Source organism: Varanus komodoensis, unplaced genomic scaffold (assembly GCF_004798865.1).
Source record: "Varanus komodoensis strain SLA01 unplaced genomic scaffold, ASM479886v1 scaffold4, whole genome shotgun sequence".
NCBI lineage: Eukaryota > Metazoa > Chordata > Lepidosauria > Squamata > Varanidae > Varanus > Varanus komodoensis.
This window is the reverse complement of record NW_025335941.1, coordinates 14642757-14666430: the sequence shown is the minus strand read 5'-3', so window position 1 is coordinate 14666430 and position 23674 is coordinate 14642757. Positions and strand designations below refer to the sequence as shown.

At 38.6% G+C, this 23674-nt stretch overlaps 2 protein-coding genes across 7 annotated transcripts in view; one reads left to right on the top strand and one right to left on the bottom strand.

The window, feature by feature from the left end:
* The window catches only part of ITSN1 (intersectin 1), a 103392-nt gene extending 87908 nt beyond the window's left edge, over positions 1 to 15484 (top strand). For 3 of the 4 annotated variants that reach the window (XM_044442130.1, XM_044442131.1, XM_044442129.1), the window contains 10 exons: positions 180 to 286; positions 1747 to 1930; positions 4258 to 4356; positions 5529 to 5696; positions 7162 to 7374; positions 10860 to 10981; positions 11493 to 11575; positions 11662 to 11745; positions 12302 to 12475; positions 13073 to 15484. In XM_044442130.1, the coding sequence (XP_044298065.1) occupies positions 180 to 286; positions 1747 to 1930; positions 4258 to 4356; positions 5529 to 5696; positions 7162 to 7374; positions 10860 to 10981; positions 11493 to 11575; positions 11662 to 11745; positions 12302 to 12475; positions 13073 to 13221 (1383 nt within the window). In that variant the 3' untranslated portion in view covers positions 13222 to 15484. Of the gene's footprint in view, positions 1 to 179; positions 287 to 1746; positions 1931 to 4257; positions 4357 to 5528; positions 5697 to 7161; positions 7375 to 10859; positions 10982 to 11492; positions 11576 to 11661; positions 11746 to 12301; positions 12476 to 13072 lie in introns of those variants that run through there. The other variant, XM_044442132.1, reaches the window with a different exon arrangement.
* An 821-nt stretch (positions 15485 to 16305) lies between these two features.
* Positions 16306 to 23401, bottom strand: ATP5PO (ATP synthase peripheral stalk subunit OSCP). Of its 3 annotated transcripts, none has more exons than XM_044442139.1 (7): positions 23308 to 23401; positions 22368 to 22418; positions 20273 to 20383; positions 19153 to 19282; positions 18885 to 18997; positions 18069 to 18155; positions 16306 to 16499 (listed from the first exon to the last, which is right to left on the bottom strand). In XM_044442139.1, exons 1-7 carry the CDS (start codon positions 23395 to 23397, stop codon positions 16386 to 16388), a joined length of 696 nt encoding a protein of 231 aa, XP_044298074.1. In that variant the 5' UTR covers positions 23398 to 23401; the 3' UTR covers positions 16306 to 16385. The 3 variants fall into 3 exon arrangements, with proteins under 3 accessions (XP_044298074.1, XP_044298071.1, XP_044298073.1); XM_044442136.1 differs by lacking the exon at positions 23308 to 23401 and adding an exon at positions 23152 to 23190; XM_044442138.1 differs by lacking the exon at positions 23308 to 23401 and adding an exon at positions 21372 to 21549 and having other exon boundaries at positions 22368 to 22390.
* Positions 23402 to 23674: the final 273 nt, after the last annotated feature.

The following is a 23674-nucleotide window of genomic DNA, read 5'->3' as shown; positions in this document are numbered from 1 at the left end:
CAACCATCTGAATAGGGACAGTAAAGCAAATACTTAATTCTTTCCAATGATATTTAAAAATACTTGCCTTTAGTTATGTTACACCTGTCAAAGGATCAGGGAATGGGGTTTTTAGCTGAGGATGCAAATTAAGTTTAGTGAAGAGGCTTGTTATGTATTTTATTCTTTTGAATTTGCAGATCTTCCAGAAACCACTCATAGATTCTGAGCTTTTGACAGAAAAAGAGGTTGCTATGATTTTTGTAAACTGGAAGGAATTGATTATGTGCAATATTAAACTACTGAAGTAAGTTGTCTTTTTAATACATATCAGTAATGAAATAATGGGTTTTTCTCCTTTCCTTTCCCAAGGAAGATTAAAATACTACGGGAATTAAAAATGATGATTTGTGTTTAAGTCTATTTTGTCTTTCATGCTGAAGACATGTTTGCACAAAAGATGATGCATATGAAAGAAACATGTAATTGAAGAAATACTATTTACCATTTGTTGCAAAGTACATATTCTTCTATAGAAAATAGAAATAGTGTCGTCATATAAGCAAGATTTCAACACATTTAATTTAACTTAAAAGTAAATTAACTATTCATTTTACAGTGAAGCACTATACACTACAACTCTTGCGAGTCCTGTCTCTCAGTTTTTTCTTTTTCTTCAGCATTTCCTTTTTGTTGAGATAGAGATACTGAAGTGATGAGGGTTTCCAGAAAACTATTTCAAAATAGACTATGATTGAGCAATTCTGCATAGCAAGAGTGAGGAAATCTTTTCAGCCAAGGGCCAAATTGATACTGGGCCAAGTGAGTTGAATGCCACATGACAGTGATAGCAGAGCCACATCCTAAAGAAGGTGGGGCCATCCATTGCTGGTACCTGGCCCCTAATATTTTATTTAAATAAAAAATTTCAACCTAAAAAAAAAATTCAACCTAGTATGATTTCCCAGATCTTATCCACATACACATAACACATGCATACACACTCCTATGTAAACACTTCCCCCTCCTGCACAGCAATTAGGCTTTGTGTCATTAGGCCCAATGGGGGCTTTTCTGAAAAGACTGATTGCAGTGTGTATGAAGGGAAGGTTGAGAGATCTTACACCATTCAAGAGAGGTGTGAACCCCCTAAATGTTTCACACATGACCATTAGTCTTGTAAAATAAATCTCCTTTGTCATGAACAGAAGTGTTACATAAACCCAATTCCAGTGTGTATATGTGCATGTATGTGTAGTGGGGAGGGGTGAAGTGATTTGGAAGAGGGTCATAGAGTTTGTGGAGGGAAATATTGGTCCTTCCCTACCGAAATAGCAATTAGCAAACAAACTTCCCTGCATCAATGGAAGCTTTTAAGATGCCTAACTGCAGGAGTGAGGGAAGAGAAAGAAAAATCTCTTATCCCTTGTCAGCTGCTGTTTGAAGATAAGAGATGTCAGCTGTTTGGAGATACACAACTACCTGGGGTAAAGGGGCAGGGCCTCTGGAAAAAAATGTGGGCTCAATGGAGAATCCTTGCTGACTGTATCTGATCTGCTGGCCTGGACATTTCCACAGCTCCTCTCTATGTAAATGCACACATTAAATGCTTGATCTGATGGATTAGAGAGTCTTCCAAGTAGAGACCCTACCCAGATGCAACTCAAATTTTTATTGCTCTTTTTTGGAACCATAAAAGAAACATTACTGAGCCAAATTCTCACCAGAGCATCACTACCATTTTTCTTCCTTTTGCTTTGTATTTAGAGCACTGCGGGTTCGTAAGAAAATGTCAGGCGAGAGGATGCCAGTCAAAATGATAGGAGATATCCTCACCGCCCAGCTTCCACACATGCAGCCTTACATTCGCTTCTGTAGCTGTCAGCTTAATGGGGCAGCCCTCATCCAGCAGAAAACAGATGAAGTCCCTGAATTCAAGGAATTTGTTAAAGTAAGAGAACATCAGTGTTGCTTATTATTTTCTTCTCAGAGACTCATTTAGTGGCTTTGAATTTAAACATGAGAAAGCAAATAATGCCAAATGAGATGTCACCAAAGCACCTTCACATTATAATGATTTTCTCTTCATCTTTTTCTAATAACAGCATTACTCAACACTGACAGAAAGTAGTAGTGATAGCCAGTACACTGCAGCCTACTGGTACCAGTCAGGGCCAGGATTTCATCATGTTCCCATGTGCATACAGTGGGTCATAGATGGGGAAGCTCAGATCTAAGGCCAAATCCAGTCGTCCAGGAGTCCCAGTACTTAGCCTTGATGCCTTTCCCCACAAGGCCCTGGGCCCTTCTCCCAGGCCCATCCCACTCTCTCTACCACTGATTAATGAGTTTTAGGACATCATATGTTTAATGCTTCATTTTTTCTCCACTTTGAAAGATGGAAATGTTTCTCCTAGGGCTTAGTTATTGGCAATAATAACTTTAAGCTCAAATGTGCTGGTATTTTTAATATGTTGGCCTTCATCCCTGCCTATGTGAGAGGTTCTGCAAAATAGAATTTGGCCCTTGGGCTGAAAAATATTCCCCACCCCTAATGAAAGTCATAGTTTGGGGATATGCCAAATAGCTTTGTGCACCCGGAGAAAAATCTTTGACTTGTTTTCAGTCTTTTTTTTTTTTTTTTTTGGCAGGGCTGGGGGTTGTTTTTTGATAGTACAGCAAACCAATTGTGAAAATCAGGGACATTTCAAGTACATTTTGTGATTCAGCATGGAAAACTGCTGTTTTAAGAAAATAAATGTTAAGAAATCCCTGTCTAGTGAACAAGCCCTTCAGTCACAGCCAACCAGATGCTTCTAGAAAGCACAGAAGGCCCAGGGGGTAGCATGGGGAATAAGGTTCTTTGAATTGTAAATATACTGAGAAATTCTGGACTTTTGCTAAAAGTAGGCAGTAAGATCGGTAGTGAATGAGAACACAAAAGACGAACCATGGGAAATATGAGAATAAATATTAGAGGTATGATACTTTCCCACACAGTTCAGTTCCTGTGCACAGTAGGATGTTCCAGTGGCATCCCTTCCCCTCCCCACAGTGCACACATCGTGCTGTGAGCTGCAGTGGGAAGAATGGTGCTCTGTCAGTTTCCTGTATTCTCCTGGCTCTCCCCTTCCCTACTTGGTCAGAGAAAGCTAGCTGTCAGCTCCCCAGAACAGCCTGGTGCAGTAACTGCAGATATGCCTGTAGACATTCACTGGGGGAGAGCCAGGTTCTGTTATGTCCTGCATGAAAATTCTTCATGTGGGCACTGTGCCCATGCGGGAAACCATTTATCCAAAACTGAAAATGGAATCCACTGGCCAAATTCAACATCAACAAATTAGATTTGCACTTGTGAAATGGAACTTTGTCCTCCTTTCTGATGCAGATCCCTCACCCAACATTCAGATCTCCTCCAGATAGTCCACCAACCAGATTTTGAGGATGCACTGGAGAATTGCCCCCTTTCCTTCCACTGATGGAATGATACTCCCCATGTTGTTTCTGTTCTTGCTTCCATGAATTGGCTTTAACTTTGTCCTTGTGCCTCCTGGAGTATATTTTGGGAAAGAGCATGGGTTAACATGGGCATGTCTTGGCACATGAGACAGAAATGTTATTTCATGAGCTGTGCATTTCAGGGATCAGTCAGGAACATGTATGTATCAAACATGCAAGCTTAGCTCACTTATTTTCATATTACATTTTTTAGGAAAATAATTGTTATTTGAATACCTGCATAGACATATAACCAGATACAGCAGTTTAGGAAACTGATCATATTAAATCATGAGTGCTGTGCACACTGTACCTAGTGTGAACTAAAGTGACACATGTAGTCAAAGACTCAACAATGTTTGTTCTTTTAGGGCGCATGCTTAAAGGTTGTTCAAGGATCAGAGATCCAGCAGACAGCAGTTTATTGTGAACCAACCCTTATTTTTAAGCTAACCCAATTGTGCTAGCTATGGAAACCAGTGTAATAAAAACCCTAACATCAAATAATGAAATTGAATTAAAGAACTGTGTGCTTAGTTCTCTCCACAAAAGCCCTTTCATGGCATTTAAGATACCCAGCCTTTGTCAGTTCTGGAAGTGAGGCATTGTGAAGCTGGGGAGTAGCCACTGAAAGTGCTTTCTAGCACGTCCTCTCCATTGCAAGGAAGCCACTTTTAGCTGAGTGGAAACTCCATGGTTCAGTTTTGGCTTAAAAAAAAAACACTTGTGTTTAACCTATAAAGAAGCTACCAATACCTTTTTGTTCTCTAAATATTTCAGAGGTTAGCTATGGATCCTCGCTGTAAAGGGATGCCATTGTCAAGCTTTCTACTAAAGCCTATGCAACGTGTAACACGATACCCTCTGATAATTAAAAACGTAAGTCCTTTTGTCTAACAGATGGCAATATGATGGCTGAGCTGCTATAATGAAGAAGCCAGAGTTTAAATATTATTTATTTAGGATATTTATATGCCGTAGGATGGCTTACATAAATAGAATACAAATATCAGCATAAATAAATTATCGACCCACTCTGGCTGCATAAATTTTTCTCATTTATTGGAATTCATCTTTCTTTCATCTGTTAACTCATTTGGTGTAAAGTACAGTTACAGTTACTCATAGGGACTGTGAGTGGCATAGTGGTTTACACTGGTGAGCTGTTGGGCTGGTTGATCAAAAGGTCGACAGTTCGAATCCGCACAATGGGGTGAGCTCTCGTTGATTTGTCCCAGTTCCTGTCAACCTTGCAGTTTGAAAGCATACAAAATGCAAGTAGATAAAAAGGTACCATTTCGGTGGGAAGGTAACAGCGTTCTGTGCACCTCGGTGTTCGGTCATGCCGGCCACATGACCACGGAGACTGTCTTTGGACAAACGCTGGCTCTCTCAGCTAGGAATTGGAGATGAGCACCGCCCCCTAGAGTCAGACATTACTGGACTTTAATGTCATGGGGAAAGCTTTACCTTTACCTTTACAGTTACTCTAGAGCAGAGGCTGTGAAACGGTGGCCCTCCAAATGTATTGGACTATGATGCCCATCATCCCAGCCAGTGTTGTCTTTGGTACACTGAGACATTGTATAAGACTCCTAAGAAAAGGGCATTCAGTAAAAGACTTCTTATTACAAGTCATTCCTATTCATTATCAGTAGCATGAAGATTTATTAGAGAAGTAGAACTCATCCTGCTACATGGGGCAAGAACTCAAGTGAGGACTGATCCACTCCACTGTACTTTAAATGAATGGTTATGTAAGCTCTTGGGATCATATAAATAATGAAATTGTTAGATTATAATAGAATAACACCAGGAAGACAATGATGAGATTGCTTTGGAGAGAGGTCATCTTTATAGCATTCTGGCAATCAAGAGACAATAATGTTTTTATTTTTATTGCTTTAGAACAGGAGTTATGTAATAACTTTTAATTTGTAATTTTGTTGCATTACATAAAAGAAATTTTATGTACTTTCCTATTGCTTTGTTGAGTTAATAAAAAGAATAGATGTTTCATGCTGTAACTGAATCAGTTTACTTTCCTGTAGATATTAGAAAATACTCCTGAAAATCACCCTGATCACAGCCACTTGAAACATGCTTTGGAGAAAGCAGAAGAACTGTGCTCACAAGTTAATGAAGGTGTGCGTGAGAAGGAGAACTCAGACAGACTAGAATGGATCCAGGCTCATGTTCAGTGTGAAGGACTATCAGAGGTAAAGTTGAAACATGTCTAATCAGATTGTGTTTACTAATTTTCCCAAAAAGATGGCTTATGAAACAATGCTGATAAACCTCACTAGCTTAACTGCTAAGTCTTACTGGTTATGTTGTGCTCTTCATTGTAATATGGTGGTAATAGTATATTTTCTACTATTGCTGATTTTCTTCACCTACTCCCACTGCCCTGCTTTGTTCTTGACCCTTTTGCATCAGCCAAGTGTTTTTTTATTCTCCCGTGATTAAATTGAGTCCACAGTTTTTCCTCTGCCTATAACTTCCCTTCTCCACCAGGAGAATCATATATTATTTTCTACATAAAGTTATTGAAAAAACTCATTTTTCTCCATAGCTCAGAAAACACTAACAGGTGCTGTTTGTAAAGTATATAAAGAGGAATCATATTCTGTATCGTTCCAACATAATTGAGAAATTCATGGGAATTATAAACTAGTCATTCTATAAAAGGAGCCATATGAGATTATTGTAGTAAAAGGGCCACCCAATGCTCTTTCTTATTTAATTGTTAGCTAACTGAATGCCATCAACATTACATTGTATTTTGGCACTTCAAAATGCAACATTTTGGTCTGCAAATATAACAAGACAAATTTCTATCCCAAGAAGCTCTCAGAATAATATTCAACACAGTGGCAATATTCACATGTAATTATTGTATTGTATTTCTATACTGCTCAATAGCTGAAGCTCTCAGGGTGGTTCACAACAATCTCTCACAGGACAATAAAAATACATATACAATATGTTATTCATAGTTTAGCAAGACATGTGCAAGTGGGAATGTGACCCAGTGACCCAAAGTCTTGTGCAGTCCCTCCCCTGCTTCCTGTTTGGCCAGGCAGACAAATTCAGAAGTTTTTGCTCTCCTCTTCCCATGACTGCAGTTTATTGTGTTGTCTATAGTGACAAATTGTGGTTAACATGGTTAACTTAAAACTGGCTAACTTCAACGATGATTTCCCAAGATGGCCAACTGTAGCTAATAGTTCCCATGTTTCTGGTTTAGATGACAAGTAAAGCTTAAGGAAAAGCATAAACAAAAGCATTCTGCCTCCTTCATGCAGCCATGAAGGAGTAGGGCACCAGGCACCAAGCCAAGACTCACGTGCAACTCATTCTCTCTTGTGCATATTGCACTAATGTATTGTTTAATGTGATGTGCAAAAGTGGTCAGTGGGGCACAAGCAGGAAAGTGGTCAAGTGGAAGCAAAACTTGTTCATTGCATTTTAAATCCACACCACCAGTTTTTAGGAACCCTGCTTCCTACACTAATGTGGAGTATTAGGAAGAAAAAACAAACAGGCATTCAGGCTAACATTTCACTGGCAAGACTACAACAAACTGAAGCTACTGTCAGAATTTCAGCAGCATACAACAGTATCATAACTTGTATATTTTCATACATTTCACTGCTGGTGGTATGTTTTGTTCCCCCTCAGCAACTTGTTTTTAATTCTGTTACAAACTGCTTGGGACCACGCAAATTCCTGCACAGTGGGAAACTCTACAAAGCCAAGAGCAACAAGGAATTGTATGGCTTTCTGTTCAATGACTTCCTCCTGCTGACACAGATCATAAAACCTCTTGGCTCATCTGGCACAGACAAGGTCTTCAGCCCTAAATCTAATCTGCAGTATAAAATGTACAAAACCGTAAGTATCCCTTTTAAAGAGAAATGCAAATATTTTGATTCAAAAACAAAGGCTTGTTTCAGATTAAAGTGTGTTGGCATTCACTGTGCTTTCATTCAGGTCATGTACTATATGACTGTCTCTATTACATAGGAAAGCAGCATGTATTCCATAATTTGTAGTAAACTCAGAGGAAGCTGTTTTGCTGTGCACGTGCAGTAGGATCCTTCCAGTGATCATTCTCTTTAAAACTAATTTAGGTTTGTCTTTGTTCCTGCAGAGAATTGCACCACCAATGCACAATAGGGAAGTTTCAGCAGGCTTGTGGTTATTCCAAGATTTACAAGGGCACAAAAGATAAGGCAGCATTCCCCAACCTTGTACCTTCCAGACATGTTTGGCCTGCAACACACAGAATTCCCAGCGAGTGGCCTTGCTGGTTGGGGATTCTGGGAGTTGCAGTCCAAATACCTCTGAAGGCCATCAGACTGGGGAAGGCTGCCCTAACGTATGGGAGAAGCCTAAAAACATCCTAATGTTAACTCAGTGGTATAAAATGTTGACAGGCTGAGAGGAAAAATAATTGACAACTGGGTGGGATGCATAATGGAATGGAATGCCTGAGGAAGATCATAACCAGGTAGAAAGAAAGTGGAATTGAGTGGCTGAACAAGGAGGAGGGAGAAAGAAACACAAAGTGATAGAAGGGATAAGCAGAGCCATCTTATTGTCTGGATAGATTATTTGCTGGTTTACACCAAGCATTGATTTTAAAATGTCTCAGATGAAAGGGAGAGCTGCTCATAAACATCAATAGAAAAATCCAAGATTTAAATGCATCTTGTGTTAGGCACAAGTATGTCTACTCCACCTCCAGAAAACTCCAAAATGGAGCTTGGAGGAAACTGAAATGGAGAAAAAAAATGGAATGCTTGGAATCCTGAATATAAGTGATCCACACTGCAACATCTTGCTGATGTTGATGGTGGTGGTGGTGATGATGAACTTATCTGTAAGTGCTGACAGAATTGCAGGTCAAAATAGGGCCAGTGAGAAACAAGGAGTTATCAGAATGCTCAGTAAAACTCAGATTTGGAGTAAAAATAAATCTGAAAAAATTCATGTACCTAAGATTATTATAAGTATACATTTGAAATTGTGAAATAAGAATGCAACAAAATAGGTGTTTGAAAACATGTATACTGTATTGTGTAACTGGCTATTGAGTATACACTTGAATTACAAACAAACTTCAGTTTTTTGCTGTGTAATGGACACAATTTTTCCATATCGAGAGGGCAAAAAATAAATGGACAGACTGCTATTATCTATGATTCATCCAGTGAATGGGAAGGAAGCTGAAACATAATACAGCACTCCAATATTTCTGAAAGGAAAAAACACGGCTACCTATATTTTTAACTATAGAGCTTCCACCCACAGACCCAAATGCATATGGATTGGTTCAAGTGAAAGTTTTATCTGCATCAAGGCCCAGATTAGAAATCCACGAATATGTGCATTTGTTATCAAGGTTCAGGCATGGAGGTCCATTAGCTACTTGTATCTGAAAAGCTGTACTCAGAAACCAGGATTTTGTTAACTCGCCATAGGTGACAGAAAAATTCTTCTTTTTTGTATACTTGATGATGTGTTTTGTTGATGTGTTTCGATTGCCCTTTGGGAAAACCATATTCCCATGAGGATAGTGTGGTGGAATATTTATCCTGTTTCTGTACCAGCAAACTTTATGAATGCCATTAAAAGGATTTACATAGAAAGAGAACCATATCAGTAGGCAATAATATATAATAAGCAGAACTTGAAACAACACTGTTCAGTGTGCCATGCTCTTGCTTGGATAGGTGCACACCCAGCCAGCAATGCCCTCTTTCATGAGACATCAGGCATCTGGTTTCTATTTTTTTCCACTAGAATTGCAGGATCCTTCGAGTGGACCCTGCTAAAAAGACATACACTTAGTATTACAGAATTCTGAGCCCAGGAATTTATTTTGGGTACCAGAGCCCTCATAATCCTTCCACACACAGAAAAATTACGTCTGATTACTCCTATGTTTTCACTTTAGGAGAATAATTTTGGGCATGGTAGTAATTTTGTTCCTGCCATTGCGAAACAACTGGGAGTCTAAAAAACTTTGCTGATCTAATGAAACTCACCCACAGATATATTGGCATATCCATATCTACCTTCTACCCATCTTTGTTCTGTTCCATTTCCCTTCCCCACTGCTCTTCTGATGTCTTCCTTTCCATCCAGCCTTCTGCTGGCATTCTGTGACTGCTGAACGTGCTTGGATTTTACTGGAGGCTGGAGTGTCAACTGCTGCCGTAGCTGCTCTTGCTGCCAAATTTGATGGCAGAAACAATGGAAAAACATTGTAACTGGATTCACACATAATGAGAAGCCATGGTGAAGCATGGAAACCTTACAACAAATCATTGATTTTTTGTGGGGATCATGGTAAATATGCCCTACTTTACCATGGACGCTGAATTCACACATAATGACAAGCCATACCTGAGCAGTGTCCAGCATGGTTTGTCATTATGTGTGGATGCAGTCATTGTGTCAGACAAACCATGTCAGTCAGTGTCTTCTGCCCGAGTGGAACTTTTAGCCATTTGCTAATGGGTGCCTTACCTGACAGTTCATGACTCAACAAAGGCTTAGGCCAATTACTATAACCTCCATATAGCCTGAAGTGTCTGATCCTGCCTGCTCTTGGAAGTTAAGCAGTCACACCGGGTTGAAGTCTGGATGGGTGACTTAAATATTGTGAACCACGCAGAGGGTTTTGGCTAGGGACAGTATAGAAATATAATAAATAATAATGATAATACAATGTTGTGGTGTACTTTAGAGGACACTTTCCCTATGGAGAGGATGCTGCTCCAATAATTTGAATGTTAGACACCATCAAGAGTACTGCCACCTTGCCAGTAACATACATCTTTTTTGTTATTCTTTTTTATTAACTGTTTTTAACTCCACTAGACCTGCTACATCATTTGCCAGTTTAGTGTTTTTTTTTTAATTCCTTCTTTAGAAAATCTTAATGCACATCATGCTCTTTTCCTTTTTGCATGGATTAATAATAGTAACAACAACAACAACAACCACCTGCCTATTCCCAAAGATAAATTGCCATGGCCTAGCACAATGCTGAGGTCTTTCTCCCAGCTGGTGATAGTTTTGTCTTAGTTATGTATCAAGTTGTCCTGATCATTCTTTCCCTTTACTTTTGACATCTTGCTACAGCAGCTTGTAAACCATTTGGCTTAGTGGGTTAGCAGCCCAGTGCTCTATATTGCCTGTCATCATGTAAATGGAGCAGATGCATACTGGAGTGTTACATATTTTGACTTAATTCTAACAAACTGCAGAAAATAGGGAACTAATACCTAAGGTAAAGCATGCTTGCTAACAGAAGCAACTGTTGCTTCTGAGTTTGCCTAAGCTAATCTTGCCTAATATTTCTGCAGCCCATTTTTCTAAATGAAGTTCTTGTAAAACTACCCACGGATCCTTCTGGAGATGAGCCTATCTTCCACATCTCTCACATTGATCGAGTCTACACACTTCGTGCAGAAAGTATAAATGAAAGGTAAAATATTAGCACCAAGCATATCTGGAATATATAAACACTGTTGTATGCCTACACAACACACACTTTGTTTCATAATGGGATTCCTACAGTATTTGATGTGGTCAGAAGTTTCTTTCACACTTTCGTGCATTTATCTGCACAGGATCTATATAGCTATCAGTATATTTCTGCCTAAGGAACAAATTAAGAGTTTTGGGTCAGGCCTCCATTTTAATAGGGAAAACAGTGGAGAGAGAAGGGTTAAACCTTTCCTCTTCCAACACCACATCCTGATCTGAATTGGGAAGCCCATGGTAGCTATTAAGACTTAAAAAACAACAACAACAATGGCAGTGCTCCCATTCAAAAATCCCTCATCTCACATCCAGTTTGGCTCTGAGTGCAAGACCAAACACAAGCAAATTAATTCCTTCATCTCAGTCTTCATCTTATCCTGTGTGCATTCTGCTTTGATAATCTGCATACATGTAATGATTTGTAGCTTTGTTGTCTTTTTTTCCCCCTCAAGGACGGCTTGGGTTCAGAAAATCAAAGCTGCTTCTGAACTTTACATAGAAACAGAGAAGAAGAAAAGAGAAAAGGCCTACCTAGGTACTGCAGTGGGGGTACAGTATTTATAAGTTTTCCCCAAAATATCAGAAGAGTGTTTTAATGAATCTTGCCTGTTCTTGCCACAGTCCGATCCCAAAGGGCAACAGGCATTGGAAGGTTAATGGTGAACATTGTTGAAGGGATTGAACTGAAGCCTTGCAGATCTCATGGTAAGAATGTAATTTTGCTGTTTAACCTGTAACACAACAAAAAGAAGGGAACCTCTTGTGGATACTTTAATCTGCTTAATGTAAAAAAACAAAACTGGGAGAAAATGTGTATTTTATAAAAGGGCATGTGATTACTCTTACATAGATTGGTAGCACCTGATTATTTTGCACTAATGTTAGTGACTTTCACTGATAATAATAATCTTTATAGATCATGCACACATACAGAGTGGGCAAAGAAATAGCTCCTCAAACTTGTCAGCCTTGAAAAAGATTACAAAATGCATTTGGATTCAGCCCTGTTTCTTGGCCAACAATTTATACTGTTGGAATTAATAAGTTTTCATATCTAACATAGTGGTTAATATTGTTTGACCACAGATTTGATTTTGGAGTAGTCATATACTCAGGTTGCCAGGTAACATGACCTTGTTAAAAGGTAAAAAAAAAACCAGGCCCTTCTGAGTCTTTTCTGGAAACTACAGTGGCAGGTTACTGAATCTGTACATGCCAATATATAATCATAGCTATGAATCTATTTGCATTCTCCTTTTAGGAAAAAGTAACCCATACTGTGAAGTTACAATGGGCTCTCAGTGTCATATTACTAAGACAATACAGGACACACTCAATCCCAAGTGGAATTCTAACTGCCAGTTCTTTATCAAAGATTTAGAACAGGATGTACTCTGCATAACGGTGTTTGAGAGGGATCAGTTCTCTCCAGATGGTAAGTAGCACCTTCTTTTTTTATCTTGGTATTTGTGTGTGCCCCTGTGTGTGTGAGTACAATAGCTGGTTTTTTGGTTTGGGTGAGCCCACTAAGCATACTGTCTGTAAGACTGTGTTCTTATGACAGCCTTTGATCTCTGCGTTGTTTGGACATGTAAGTGAAGACACAAAGGACCGTTCATGCACTTGGACCTGTCAGTTTCTTTTTTCCTACTTAGAACCTGCTGAAGCACTCCTGAATGCCAGGGATCTTCTGAAGCAGCCATCGATGCTGTATAAGAGGAACATAGATTGTTGCCTTCTATACATTTTTGGGGTAGTCCCTCTCTTCCTGAAGAGCTGGATTACTGTCACAGCATTGGAAATACAGAAGTGCTGTGCTAGGGGACACCATCTCTAATGTAATAAAATAAAAAATCAAGTTCAATATATAGGCTATAGAAGTGCTAAATGTATGAGAAGATTTTCTGCTTCCATTTTTAGTTTGATCTGACTGTTCATGCTGTGTCTCTTCATTACAGCCTTGTCCACATAGATGGCTCTTTGCAAGGGAAATTTGTCATTTCTAAATCATGGTGTGTATGCTGTGTTTCAGACTTCTTGGGCCGAACAGAAATCCGTGTAGCTGACATTAAGAAAGATCAGGGTTCAAAGGGACCAGTTACAAAGTGTCTTCTCCTACATGAAGTCCCAACAGGAGAGATAGTTGTCCGACTGGATCTGCAGTTATTTGATGAACCTTAAAATGGAGATGCTTCCCCTACTGAGATGACTGCAATAGGTTTCTGCAAAATCTGTCTGGTGGGATCTTCAGATCTTTTATAGGAAACTAATACTTGTCGCCAGGTATGAAGAGGGATTATTAGACCCACACAACTCCTTGTGTCTGGATAATCCTGGCAGGAAATGGAATTCCAAGTTTGTGAGGAAAATGTCATATTTTGTCTTGTTTTTGATTTCTTGGTTTTATTTTCTGTGGAACTTCTGTTGTAGTTTTCAGGATTTCTAAAATAACCAAGTTGTAAATGATCCTCTGACAAGGAAGGTAAAACACTGCACTTTTCTGCTTACTGCAGCATGCCATGTCAACAAGAAAGGGTGGTCTTGACATGTCTTTGCAGATTTTCCTGTAAATTTCCCCTAGAAATGTTGTGCCTATTGCCCCACAGAGTGGTGTGTAAACATAATGTGAATATATTTATATAGAAAATACCTATAACATGAATGCATTCTTGCCATGTAAGATATTTGGATTTCTTTGAGGAAGTTTGTGATATTTGAATCTGTTTTCAAAAAGGAAAGAGAAAAAACAAAAGAATATTCCAGTTTGAAGTGTAAATGACACATGCCTATAACCTGGAATGCTTTCAGGAGCTGAAGATTGCTTGTTCCATGTATTTGTCAGAAATAAGCAAATACATTTTGTGGATTAAGTACTGAATTACTGGCCCAGGGCTCTTTTTAGTGGGCAGAACTTGAAATGGGACCTGATACCTGTTGCTTCCCATTTGTATTGGGGTATCTTTCACCCAAATTAATAAATGTGGGCCATATTCAGTGTTAGTCAAACTTAGGCCCCAACCCTTCAGTGAGTCTACTCTAACCAGACTAACATTCAGTGCAACACTATCTCTCCACACATTAGTGCTTCTTGCAGTTGCATTTCAGTTCGGTAGTAAATGACTGATCAAATTAGCAAAGCTTGCACAGAGTCCTGCTGTGGGTTGTACTGTACCACTGAGACATGAATACTGAGCAGTTGCTAAATTGTGGAAACAGCAGTGACAAGACACACACACCCCAGCTGCTTTGGTTCAGGAAAGCTAATTTATGCTCCAATAAGATAAGGCTGAAAAGGCTGTCGGAAGGGACTGCCTTATTAAATAGTACTGTGCCTAAATAAAATGAATTTGACACCATGGTTTTGAAATCAGGGTGGCAGCATACTGTAGCTCATTGAGGGTGTTAACTGCAACTGTGGTTCATCACAAATTTGTCTGTTTCAACATTAGGTGTGCCGAGATTTTTCAAAGCAAGTGATCCTGCTCAAAAGAATGTGTTGCTATGTTGGTAGTGTCAAGATTCATTCACATAGGAGAAGCCTCGATTCAGCAAAGTGCTTTGAAGTCATTTGAATGAGAGAAGTATGTTAAGACTTTTGCTGAACTAGGCACATTAATGGTAGAACTTTGGGAGTATGCTCATCTCACTACCAAGGACATTCATTCTTTGTTTTCGGTCCTTAGTTTGTTACCCAACAATCATGCATAAATGGGTATTTTTGTAATGATTTTCAGAATGGGAGGAATTGACTGGTTTGTTAGCATGTCAATGTTCTTGTGAGGTGTGTTGGCTTTGCTGTTCTTTGCATGTTGTTTTGGTATCAGTTTCCATGTTTCCTGTGGAGATGGTGTTCTCTAGCACAGCAAATCTTTATGATTTCCATTAGGAAATTAGGATAGCTTTATACTTGATAAGTAGATAAGGTCTGGTGATAAGTGTAAACTGTGCTTGAAAGTGTATGTGTTCTGTTATTTTCAAGGAGACCACTGTATTATTTTTTAAAGAGCTTGTATGTTGGCGGGATGAAAAGTTTACATTTCATACTTTTAAGAATCGCTTTATTGTTTATTTATTGAAGATAGTGTAGAATTTTGTATCAGAAATGACATACTTATGTATTTTTTTGAACAGAGAAACACACTTTAGTTAAAAATCTTTCAATTGACCAAGTTTTAGAGGAAGTTTAACTTAACAGGCATGCAAGTTTACCACTGACTGGTTGAAAACACAATTAAAATACTTTTAAGTTTCTATTTTTCAATGTTGTTACAGAAATGTTTGAATTAAAGTATGTAAATAGAACTAAACCCATGCTTTCCTTTTTCCATATCAGTACATTTTATGAAATATAATGTATATGAAAATAACACATTGTTGTGGTAGAGAAAAAAGGTACCAATCCTTTAGTGGTGGAAAAATATTAAATGTCATTGTTCTAACCTTCTTTGGCTGTCATAATTTTACTCAATAGCTATAACTACGCTGACCATTCCTGTGTTTATATATTCAAGGTTAATCCCAATGTTGAGAGAAGACAGCAGCATACACCGTTAAAAACAACAAATTATCTCTGCTAGAGAAAAACCAGTTGCATCTACACAGATGTGGGCTTTTTCTCACACCTATGGTGGCAGCTATGTGTGGGCTTTGTTTTCCAAGAACCTGCTGCTGTCATGTAAGAATAGGGTACAGATCTACTGCAGACCAGATCTATTCCTCTTGCCCACAGGCATATTTATACCTCTTTAGAAAGTACAAGTTTTTGTGTGACATGTAGAGATAAATGTTCTCCACCTTCCATGTTCTACTATCTACTCCATTACTATCTGCTCTACTATCCTCCATTACCAAAGCCTTTTCATTTAGGTTGGATATGGCATTCTAGCTATGTACCATGTATGTATTCAGTTGTCTTTTTTTAAAAAAATGGAAACTTCGAACTGCAGCTTTGGGGATCTCAGATTCTTCAACAAGCTAGATTACTACCATTAGTTATATGTGCATGTATTATGGATGAAAATGTAAAGGTAAAAGGAATTCAATTCTTACAAGCGAAAGTCCATTTGGAAAATATGTAAAGACAGGTACTGAGAGGAAAATAAGCAAAGAAACAGGGGGATGGGGGGGTGTTGGTTGAACAGTAGTTGAACAGTAGTTTAAAAGACACACATTGGGGTGTGTCTTTTAAAATGGGCAAGAAGAGTTGAAATAGATCTACTTCTGAGTACCAAAGCCAAATATCCAAGTGACACCAACACCACCATATAGTTAAGGAAAACCATTTTATTGTTTCCAGAATAGAGTTTAATGGGATTTAATGAAAAAGACATGTATCTAGACAAACACTAGACAGTTTCTTTCATGATCTTGCTCAGTTTCTGAATCTTTGTTTTAGTAGACATGTCAACGTATTTCTCTCCAATGCCAACAATCATTCCTCCCAAGATTGATGCATCAGTCTAGAAAAAATAGGCAATGTTTCTTATTAAATAGGAAAAATGGACTATGTTATAACAGAAAGGCTCATTAAACTTGGATGTTTGCATTTATATTTTGACTAACCAATACAATCAGGTGCACTCCTAAGCACACTGATAAAGAGGCTGCAGAAGTCCCAGTTTGGAATAGTTGTAGGACCTATTTCTGTCTGGACTCTAAACATGCATAGAATTTTGCCCTTAGATGTATTTTGTGCCATGGAGATTTATTCTGTACAAAATAAAATCCTTGTAGCAAAGTTACTTAACCATGCTAGGACAAGATTGCAGCTGATATCATGTTTAATATTTACCTAAGAGGTCTATGTATTGTTTTAGGCCCTGAAAGAAATAATTTAAAAAAAAATCTTATCAAAGTAATGGTAAAATCAGGATGCTGAATGGAGCAGCAGCCAGAATTCCTGTCTCTTCATCCACTCTTCCATCTGTTAATTTAAAGCTATATATAAATGTGAGATGTTCTTCACCATAGACAGGTTCACAGGTCATTCTAAGCAACTCTTTACATGAGGTACAGTGGATCAGTTGTTTGCTGAGCAACCCACAGAATGTGTGACATACTGTCCGGAGGGTGCACATGGCTTGTCCTCCTCTTTCCCTCTCAAGTACTTCAGCTGACTTTAGCCAGAATCCCACCTATCTTTGTAAGAGATCTTATCTTGTCTCCAAGGCTCAGGCCCCTCCTGGCTCCAATCACCACCCCTTTTCATTTCCCACCTTTATTTTACAGTGCTTCAAGAGTATGCAAGTATTTGCAGTTTTTAAATGGTTTCCCCGTATTTTTGCAAGTGTACATACTTGCAATCCAATATGTGCACTCCTGCCACTGTCAACCGCAGTGCCAAAATGGAGTTGGCAATGCACAGGGCAACTGACAAGATGAGGCTTCATCTAGACTAATCTACACACAGTGAAGGCCCGGGGAAATAATAGTAAGACCAGTAAGAGTGACCAACAGTGCAATTCAGAAGCAGTAAAATGTAGGATTGGGGAAGGGAAACAAAGTGCATCCATGCTAAGAGAAGCAGTATCATCCCCTTAGGAATGAAACCCTCTTGTTTACCTGCTGAACTGACACTTCTCATATACAAGTGTATGTTACCTATCCTACTTTGGTACTTCTGTTAACAGCAGAAGCATAAAAGGACATGACCAGGGAAGACTGTACATACTGGGACAGATGAAGGTACACTCTTGACCACTCACAAAAGCATGGGGATTTTTTTTTTTAAATGGCTGGCTGCCCCAAGTGGGTTGTTATATCATGAGAACCCTATCTATGACACTTCTATCTTGCATGGTTACTGCGTCCTCATAGCTTAAGAGGCTAGACAATGGAACAGACCAATTTGTATTGGCTACATTTAGGATGTTACTGTTAATTTTACTGTTTAGACTTGGAGAGGCCTTTAGGATACATAAAGAAATTCTGGTGTTGACTGATCTTTGAAGTAGTCATTATCCTCACTTTTTCTTCAATTTATTGAAAAATGCTTCGGCTTTACAAAATATTCACACTTTTGCCCATACCTTCACTTCCAGTTTCAGGACTTCTCCTTTAGCTAGAAAGCTATTCAATACTGTTTTCAACTCAGTAAGAATGGCTTCATCTAAGGGCTAAAATATGCAAACAAAAATAGAATGATTTCAGGACTCAACAAGAAATAGAATAACAGAAATAAATGTTCAGTTCCCAAATACAGTGCACAACTAGGATGAAGTTGTGATATTTGTCTGCTTCAGAAAAGATTTTGTTTTCTGTTCATAGCTGAGTTAATATCATTTTGCTGATTTAACTGCATTAACAGAAATTCACATTTTAGTAAGCAGAAGGCTACTGAATTTTAATCTGTGGCATCTTCCAAGTTAAAAACAAAGGTAAAATGAACAAAATAATGATAAGTATGTATGCACTAAGAAACAGGAACCTAGACCAAAACAATAATCAGATAAAGGATATATTTTGAGGAATTACACTTATTTTTCCAGTTACTATGTTGCAGATAAAGAATATTTAAGGATTCCCAATGCTACTAGCAAAGTGAAAGACTGGGATTGGTTGAACTACTGGAATAAATTATGAGGGTAGGCAAAGTACACAGAAATATGTTTGTAAGCTATTTCTAGAAATTAATTTAAGAATACTAGACTGAATGGGCCAACAAGACTTCATTATGACACAACAGCTCACTAATTTAATAACCCATTTAACTTATTTTACTTAATATTAAGTAATGTTAATATTGTTATATTCTTCTGCTTTTTCAGTGTACAATAGTGACTACAGGCTAAGACTATCACAGAACAGATAATGAGATTCTAACAGCTTATATCTTATTAGCTTACCTGAGCAGTAGTTACAGAACATAACACTTCTCCACGGTATGCACTCATAATTTTACCAAATGCAGAAATTACACCTGGAGTATTACGCAAACGACCGTTTTCAGCAAGCACATCTTGAAAAACAAAAGATTGAGTAACAGTTAGTACAAATCATACTTGCAATGAAACTATGTGACAAATTATAGAAAAGTGCCTTCTATTTTTCAGAGCATGGTGACTGTGGCCTCAGATACATTTTCTTGTGTTTATGGATAAGAGTACTACTTACTGACAAAATTGATAGTGATAGGAGACAGTTTCTCTTTAAGAACAGCATCATTCATAGCCTTTCGCTTTACTGCACCCTTTATGTGAGGATTCATGATGATGCCAGATAATTTAGGGTCCTTCACAAGTGCCTGGAATTGCAACGGAAGACTCTCTATCAAAATCAAATCTGCTTCTAGTCAATTCACTAACTGTGATATAATTTGATCTGTCAAAATATATTTAACATGTGCTTTTAACAAAATTGTAACAATGGCAAAAGTTTAAGGATATTAAGTTCAAAACTACAATTGATAAAATAGCTAGAACATTAACAGTGCTTTTATGTCTGTTTCCTTAGAAGCAAATCCCCCATTTTTCAATACAATTATTCCTTGGTAAGTGTGTTAAGGAATAAAGCCCAAGTCAGAATAATTAACTTGATTCTGGGAGAAAATTCCACTCTAAAAGTTATTTTAAGGTTTATTTAAAACCCATTATATATGAATGTATCAATAGATTACAAAGGTTTCAGTACATGTGTGAAAATGGATTTTAAAAAATCCATTTAGGTTTACCAAAGCCAAAAATATTTTCTCTACTGTTAGATGCTTCTTATTCTTCTATAGTATAGGGTAATCAGAAGGGTGCAGTAACACTAAAACAACTTGTTCTGGCTTCAACTAAAAGGGAGAGAACCAGCAGACCTCCTTGGGTTATTTACTGAAACCCACACTTCTGTCAGGTATACAGAAGAGCATTTCTTAATCCTTTAACAAGAAGCCAGTTTTCCAATGTAAAAGACTAAACTCAATTTTTCTTACATTTATCCTTTGGCTCCTTTTTCTTCCATCACAGCAGGGATTTTGGCCACCCAGGGACCATTATGCTAATAGGTGGCTTTTATACAAATTCATCAATCAAATTTCTACCTGAACAAATATCCTGATAAAGAGCACACATCATTTTCTATAGAACAGATTTAACCCCATCTTTTCTTGACATATAATAAACCATAGGAATTAGAATCTATTTTGTGCCAACCATAAAGGATGTTCCCCAAATATTACTCATGAATATCAACACGTTCAGTGGATATAGATATTAAACCTAAGTATTATTGTTATATAAAGCATTATTACCATCACACGAGCCAACTCTTTCTCTGTCTGGTCCAACTTCTTCTGCTTAGAAGCAGCAGAATAGAGTGCAGTAGCATATCGACCTTCCAGTCCGTACACTTGAATTGGGGGCTATGGGGTGAAGGGGACACAAAACTGAAATTTTCCAAGTACATGTACAAGGGAAAAGAGATCTTGGGTAGCTTACTCAAGTCAATGAGATAGATTTATTAAGTGAGACCCTAACAAAATGTCACAGGATATTCCTGGTGTGTGTGCGCGTCAGTGTTGGAGGATGATGCTGAAGGCTACAGAGACAGAGGGAAGTTCATTTTGACTGCAGCCAAGAAATCTGAAGAAGATTGAATCTTGGAAAGACAGCAATGAAGGAACTAGGAAAGACTGTCTAGTGTAAGGATGTTTCACCCAGAGACCAAAGCCACATTACTCTATTTCCAATCTCTATGTTTGGGCATAACATCTGAACAGTGAAGAAAGCTCAGAGGAAGAAAATTAATGAGATGAAACATGATACTGGAAGAGAGCTTTGCAAATACTCTGGATGAACAGAAAGATGAACCACTGGGTCATACAGCAAATCAAGCTGAAGCTTTCCATGGAAACAAAAATGACAAAGCTGAGGATGTCATCATGAGAAGGCGAAACTCACTGGAGAAGCCAATAATGCAAGGGAAAGTCAAAGGCAGAAGAAGAAAGGAAGACCGAATATGAGATGAATTCACTCTATCCATAGCCTTGAACTTGGAAGAACTGAATGGCGCTATCAGGGACAGGATATTTTAGAGGGTTTTCATTCATAGGGTCACTGTAAGTCAAAGACAACTTGATGGCACATAACAACATCATAGTATTTTATCTGCAGTTGTGAACAACCCACAGAGCTTTGGCTACTGGAAAGTAGAGAATATAAATAACATTATACAGGTAAATTTCTATATTGCCCAATAGCCAAAGTTCCTTATAAGAGGAACCTGCAGGATCATGCTCTAGATCTACCCAGTCAAGCAACCAACAAGAATGTAGTCCAACTAATAAAGTGTGGCCTACTTTTGGCCTTCTTGTGTTTAAATTAATGTGGAAGCATGTAGTATTCACTAACCTCACTACACAGCAAGTGCAGCATACACATGAATGGCATGTTTTCTTTTGTGCCTGGTCAAGCAGTACAGATTGCTATCTTCATGCTTCTTTTATTAAGGTAAGATTTGCAACATGCTGATTAGCTCTACATATGGACATGACGACTGCCCAGTCAGTTTAAGTGGCACAGGTAGCACCTATACACAATATCATTATTGTAAAGAAGCACAAGGTCATTTTTGTACTATTGTGCTAATGTAGTACATGCAGCCTGTTCCAAAAACTGTGTGTTTAAGCAAAGTCTTTGGATCAGGCTTTCAACACACTCTTATGTGAATCATTATAATGAACAAAGTTAAAGAGAGATTTTAGGTCTACCCAAGGGCTTGGGCATGCACAGTGGAATGCTTGAATTCTGAACAGCACACACATTTCAGTCTCAAAAATGGTTTGTTATGTGACATGCTGGGAAAAACAAGCCCAAATCCTATTTGGATGCATGCAATTAGTTGTTTAGTTCCTGGAGTTCCTACCCAAGCATCAGCTATGGGATAATATAGAAAATAAACAAACAACTACATAGTAATCACACAATCAGGCACGGTTAGTAGTATGCAATGAACTTTAAAATGTGTACTTTCTGTAGCCCCATAAATGCAGTCCTATGCACATTTACCTACTGAATAATCCTGACCGAATACAGTTGTCTACAGAAAGTACCAATGAGTAGACATGAATCTGAGCTCTGTAAATTACTGAAATATATATATCAAATTTGGTATATTTCAACACAATTGACATTACAGTAAGATGTACTTTAAGGTAAGGTTAACTGAGCCAATGCTGTCATTATTCAATTTAAATTTACTGACAGTGTGCTCACCTACAGATCTACTCAAAATTAAGTACCACAGTTGAATGAGACTTAGTACTAGATAAGCAAAAACAGGAATACAGTCTTAAAAGCTTTGGTGCAGTTTGTCAGCACAATTTGGAAGACATCAATCAAACTTACTTGCACTAATTTTGATACTGGTCGTACTAGGGAGGTACTGAAGTGGCGCACCTGCAAGAAAAGTTATTTAATTTAAATAAAGTAAATCAAACATTTTCAATGATCGGAAGATAAATAGCAAATGTGTTCCAAAATTATCTGTAATTACCAATTTCTTTTGACATTAATAGGATAAGATTCCAAATGGATGAAGAATTGTGTGCAAAAAATCAAGTCCTTCTCCCTGAGACAAGTATTCCTAAACAAGTATTCAAAGTCCAAGAAACTTATATACATATTATTATTATTATAACATTTCTATGCCGCCCCTTAGTTACATATATACCTCTGCCACACACAATACCCCTTTCCATCGCCTCTTTAACACCTCAGTGTTTCTCATATTACTCCCATCTTTTTGTAGAAAGTGTTCCCCTACATGCGACTACCAGAAGCAAGGACTGGGGTCAAAACCCATAGAGCAAAACGATGAAGGAGCAAGAAACCACAGCTCAGTGACAGAGCACCTACTGTGCATGCAGAAGCTCCTGGGTTCAATCCATGGCAACTCCTGGAAGGGCCAGAAAACAAGGCTTGAAGAGCCCCTGGCAGAGACAATCCTGAGCTGGGTGTCTCCCTGGGTTGAGTCGGCCGGCACAAAGCATTTTCCTATTTTCCAAGACCAGGACAGTTGCAAAGGATCGGCATCCAGAAAGGGAGATCGCCTTGCTCTGAGGTTTCTTTCCGTGGAAAGCTATCCGTGGAAGCCCTGCTTTTAGAGCATACATACACCAGCCCCACACACCCTAGAAGTCCTCCAGTGCCGCATCGTTTTGATGTTTCTGCCTTTCCTCTAAAGTCTCACAGCCGCGAGAAAAGTATCCCTCGCCTCAGAAACCAAACCGAAGAACCACACAAAAAAGGCTTCTGGCAGAGCCCCTGCTACAGCTTTATCACTCACCTTCTGGGACAACCCCAGAGCGGCCGCCATCTTCTCCTCCTGTAGGTCAAACAGGGTCCTCTCCTCCCCCGCCCAATAATAGGAGCGCATGCGTAGTGTCTCGGCGCACAGCGCGCGAAGCCACAGCTCTCTGGGAATCGTAGTTTGTGTTGCTTGTGGGAGGAGACGAGCCGGACAAGCAGAAATGGACGTAAAACAGACGCACGTGATGAGACACGTTGGGGGATAGCGTATATTTGCTCTTATTTCTAAGTGCCTTAGTTCTGGTGCGGCCGGATCCTGCGGTAAAGAACGAGGCATGCCGCTTCTCACCCCCCCCCCTTTTGCGTTTTATCCATTCTAGTGCTGCCAAAATAGTACAGAAATG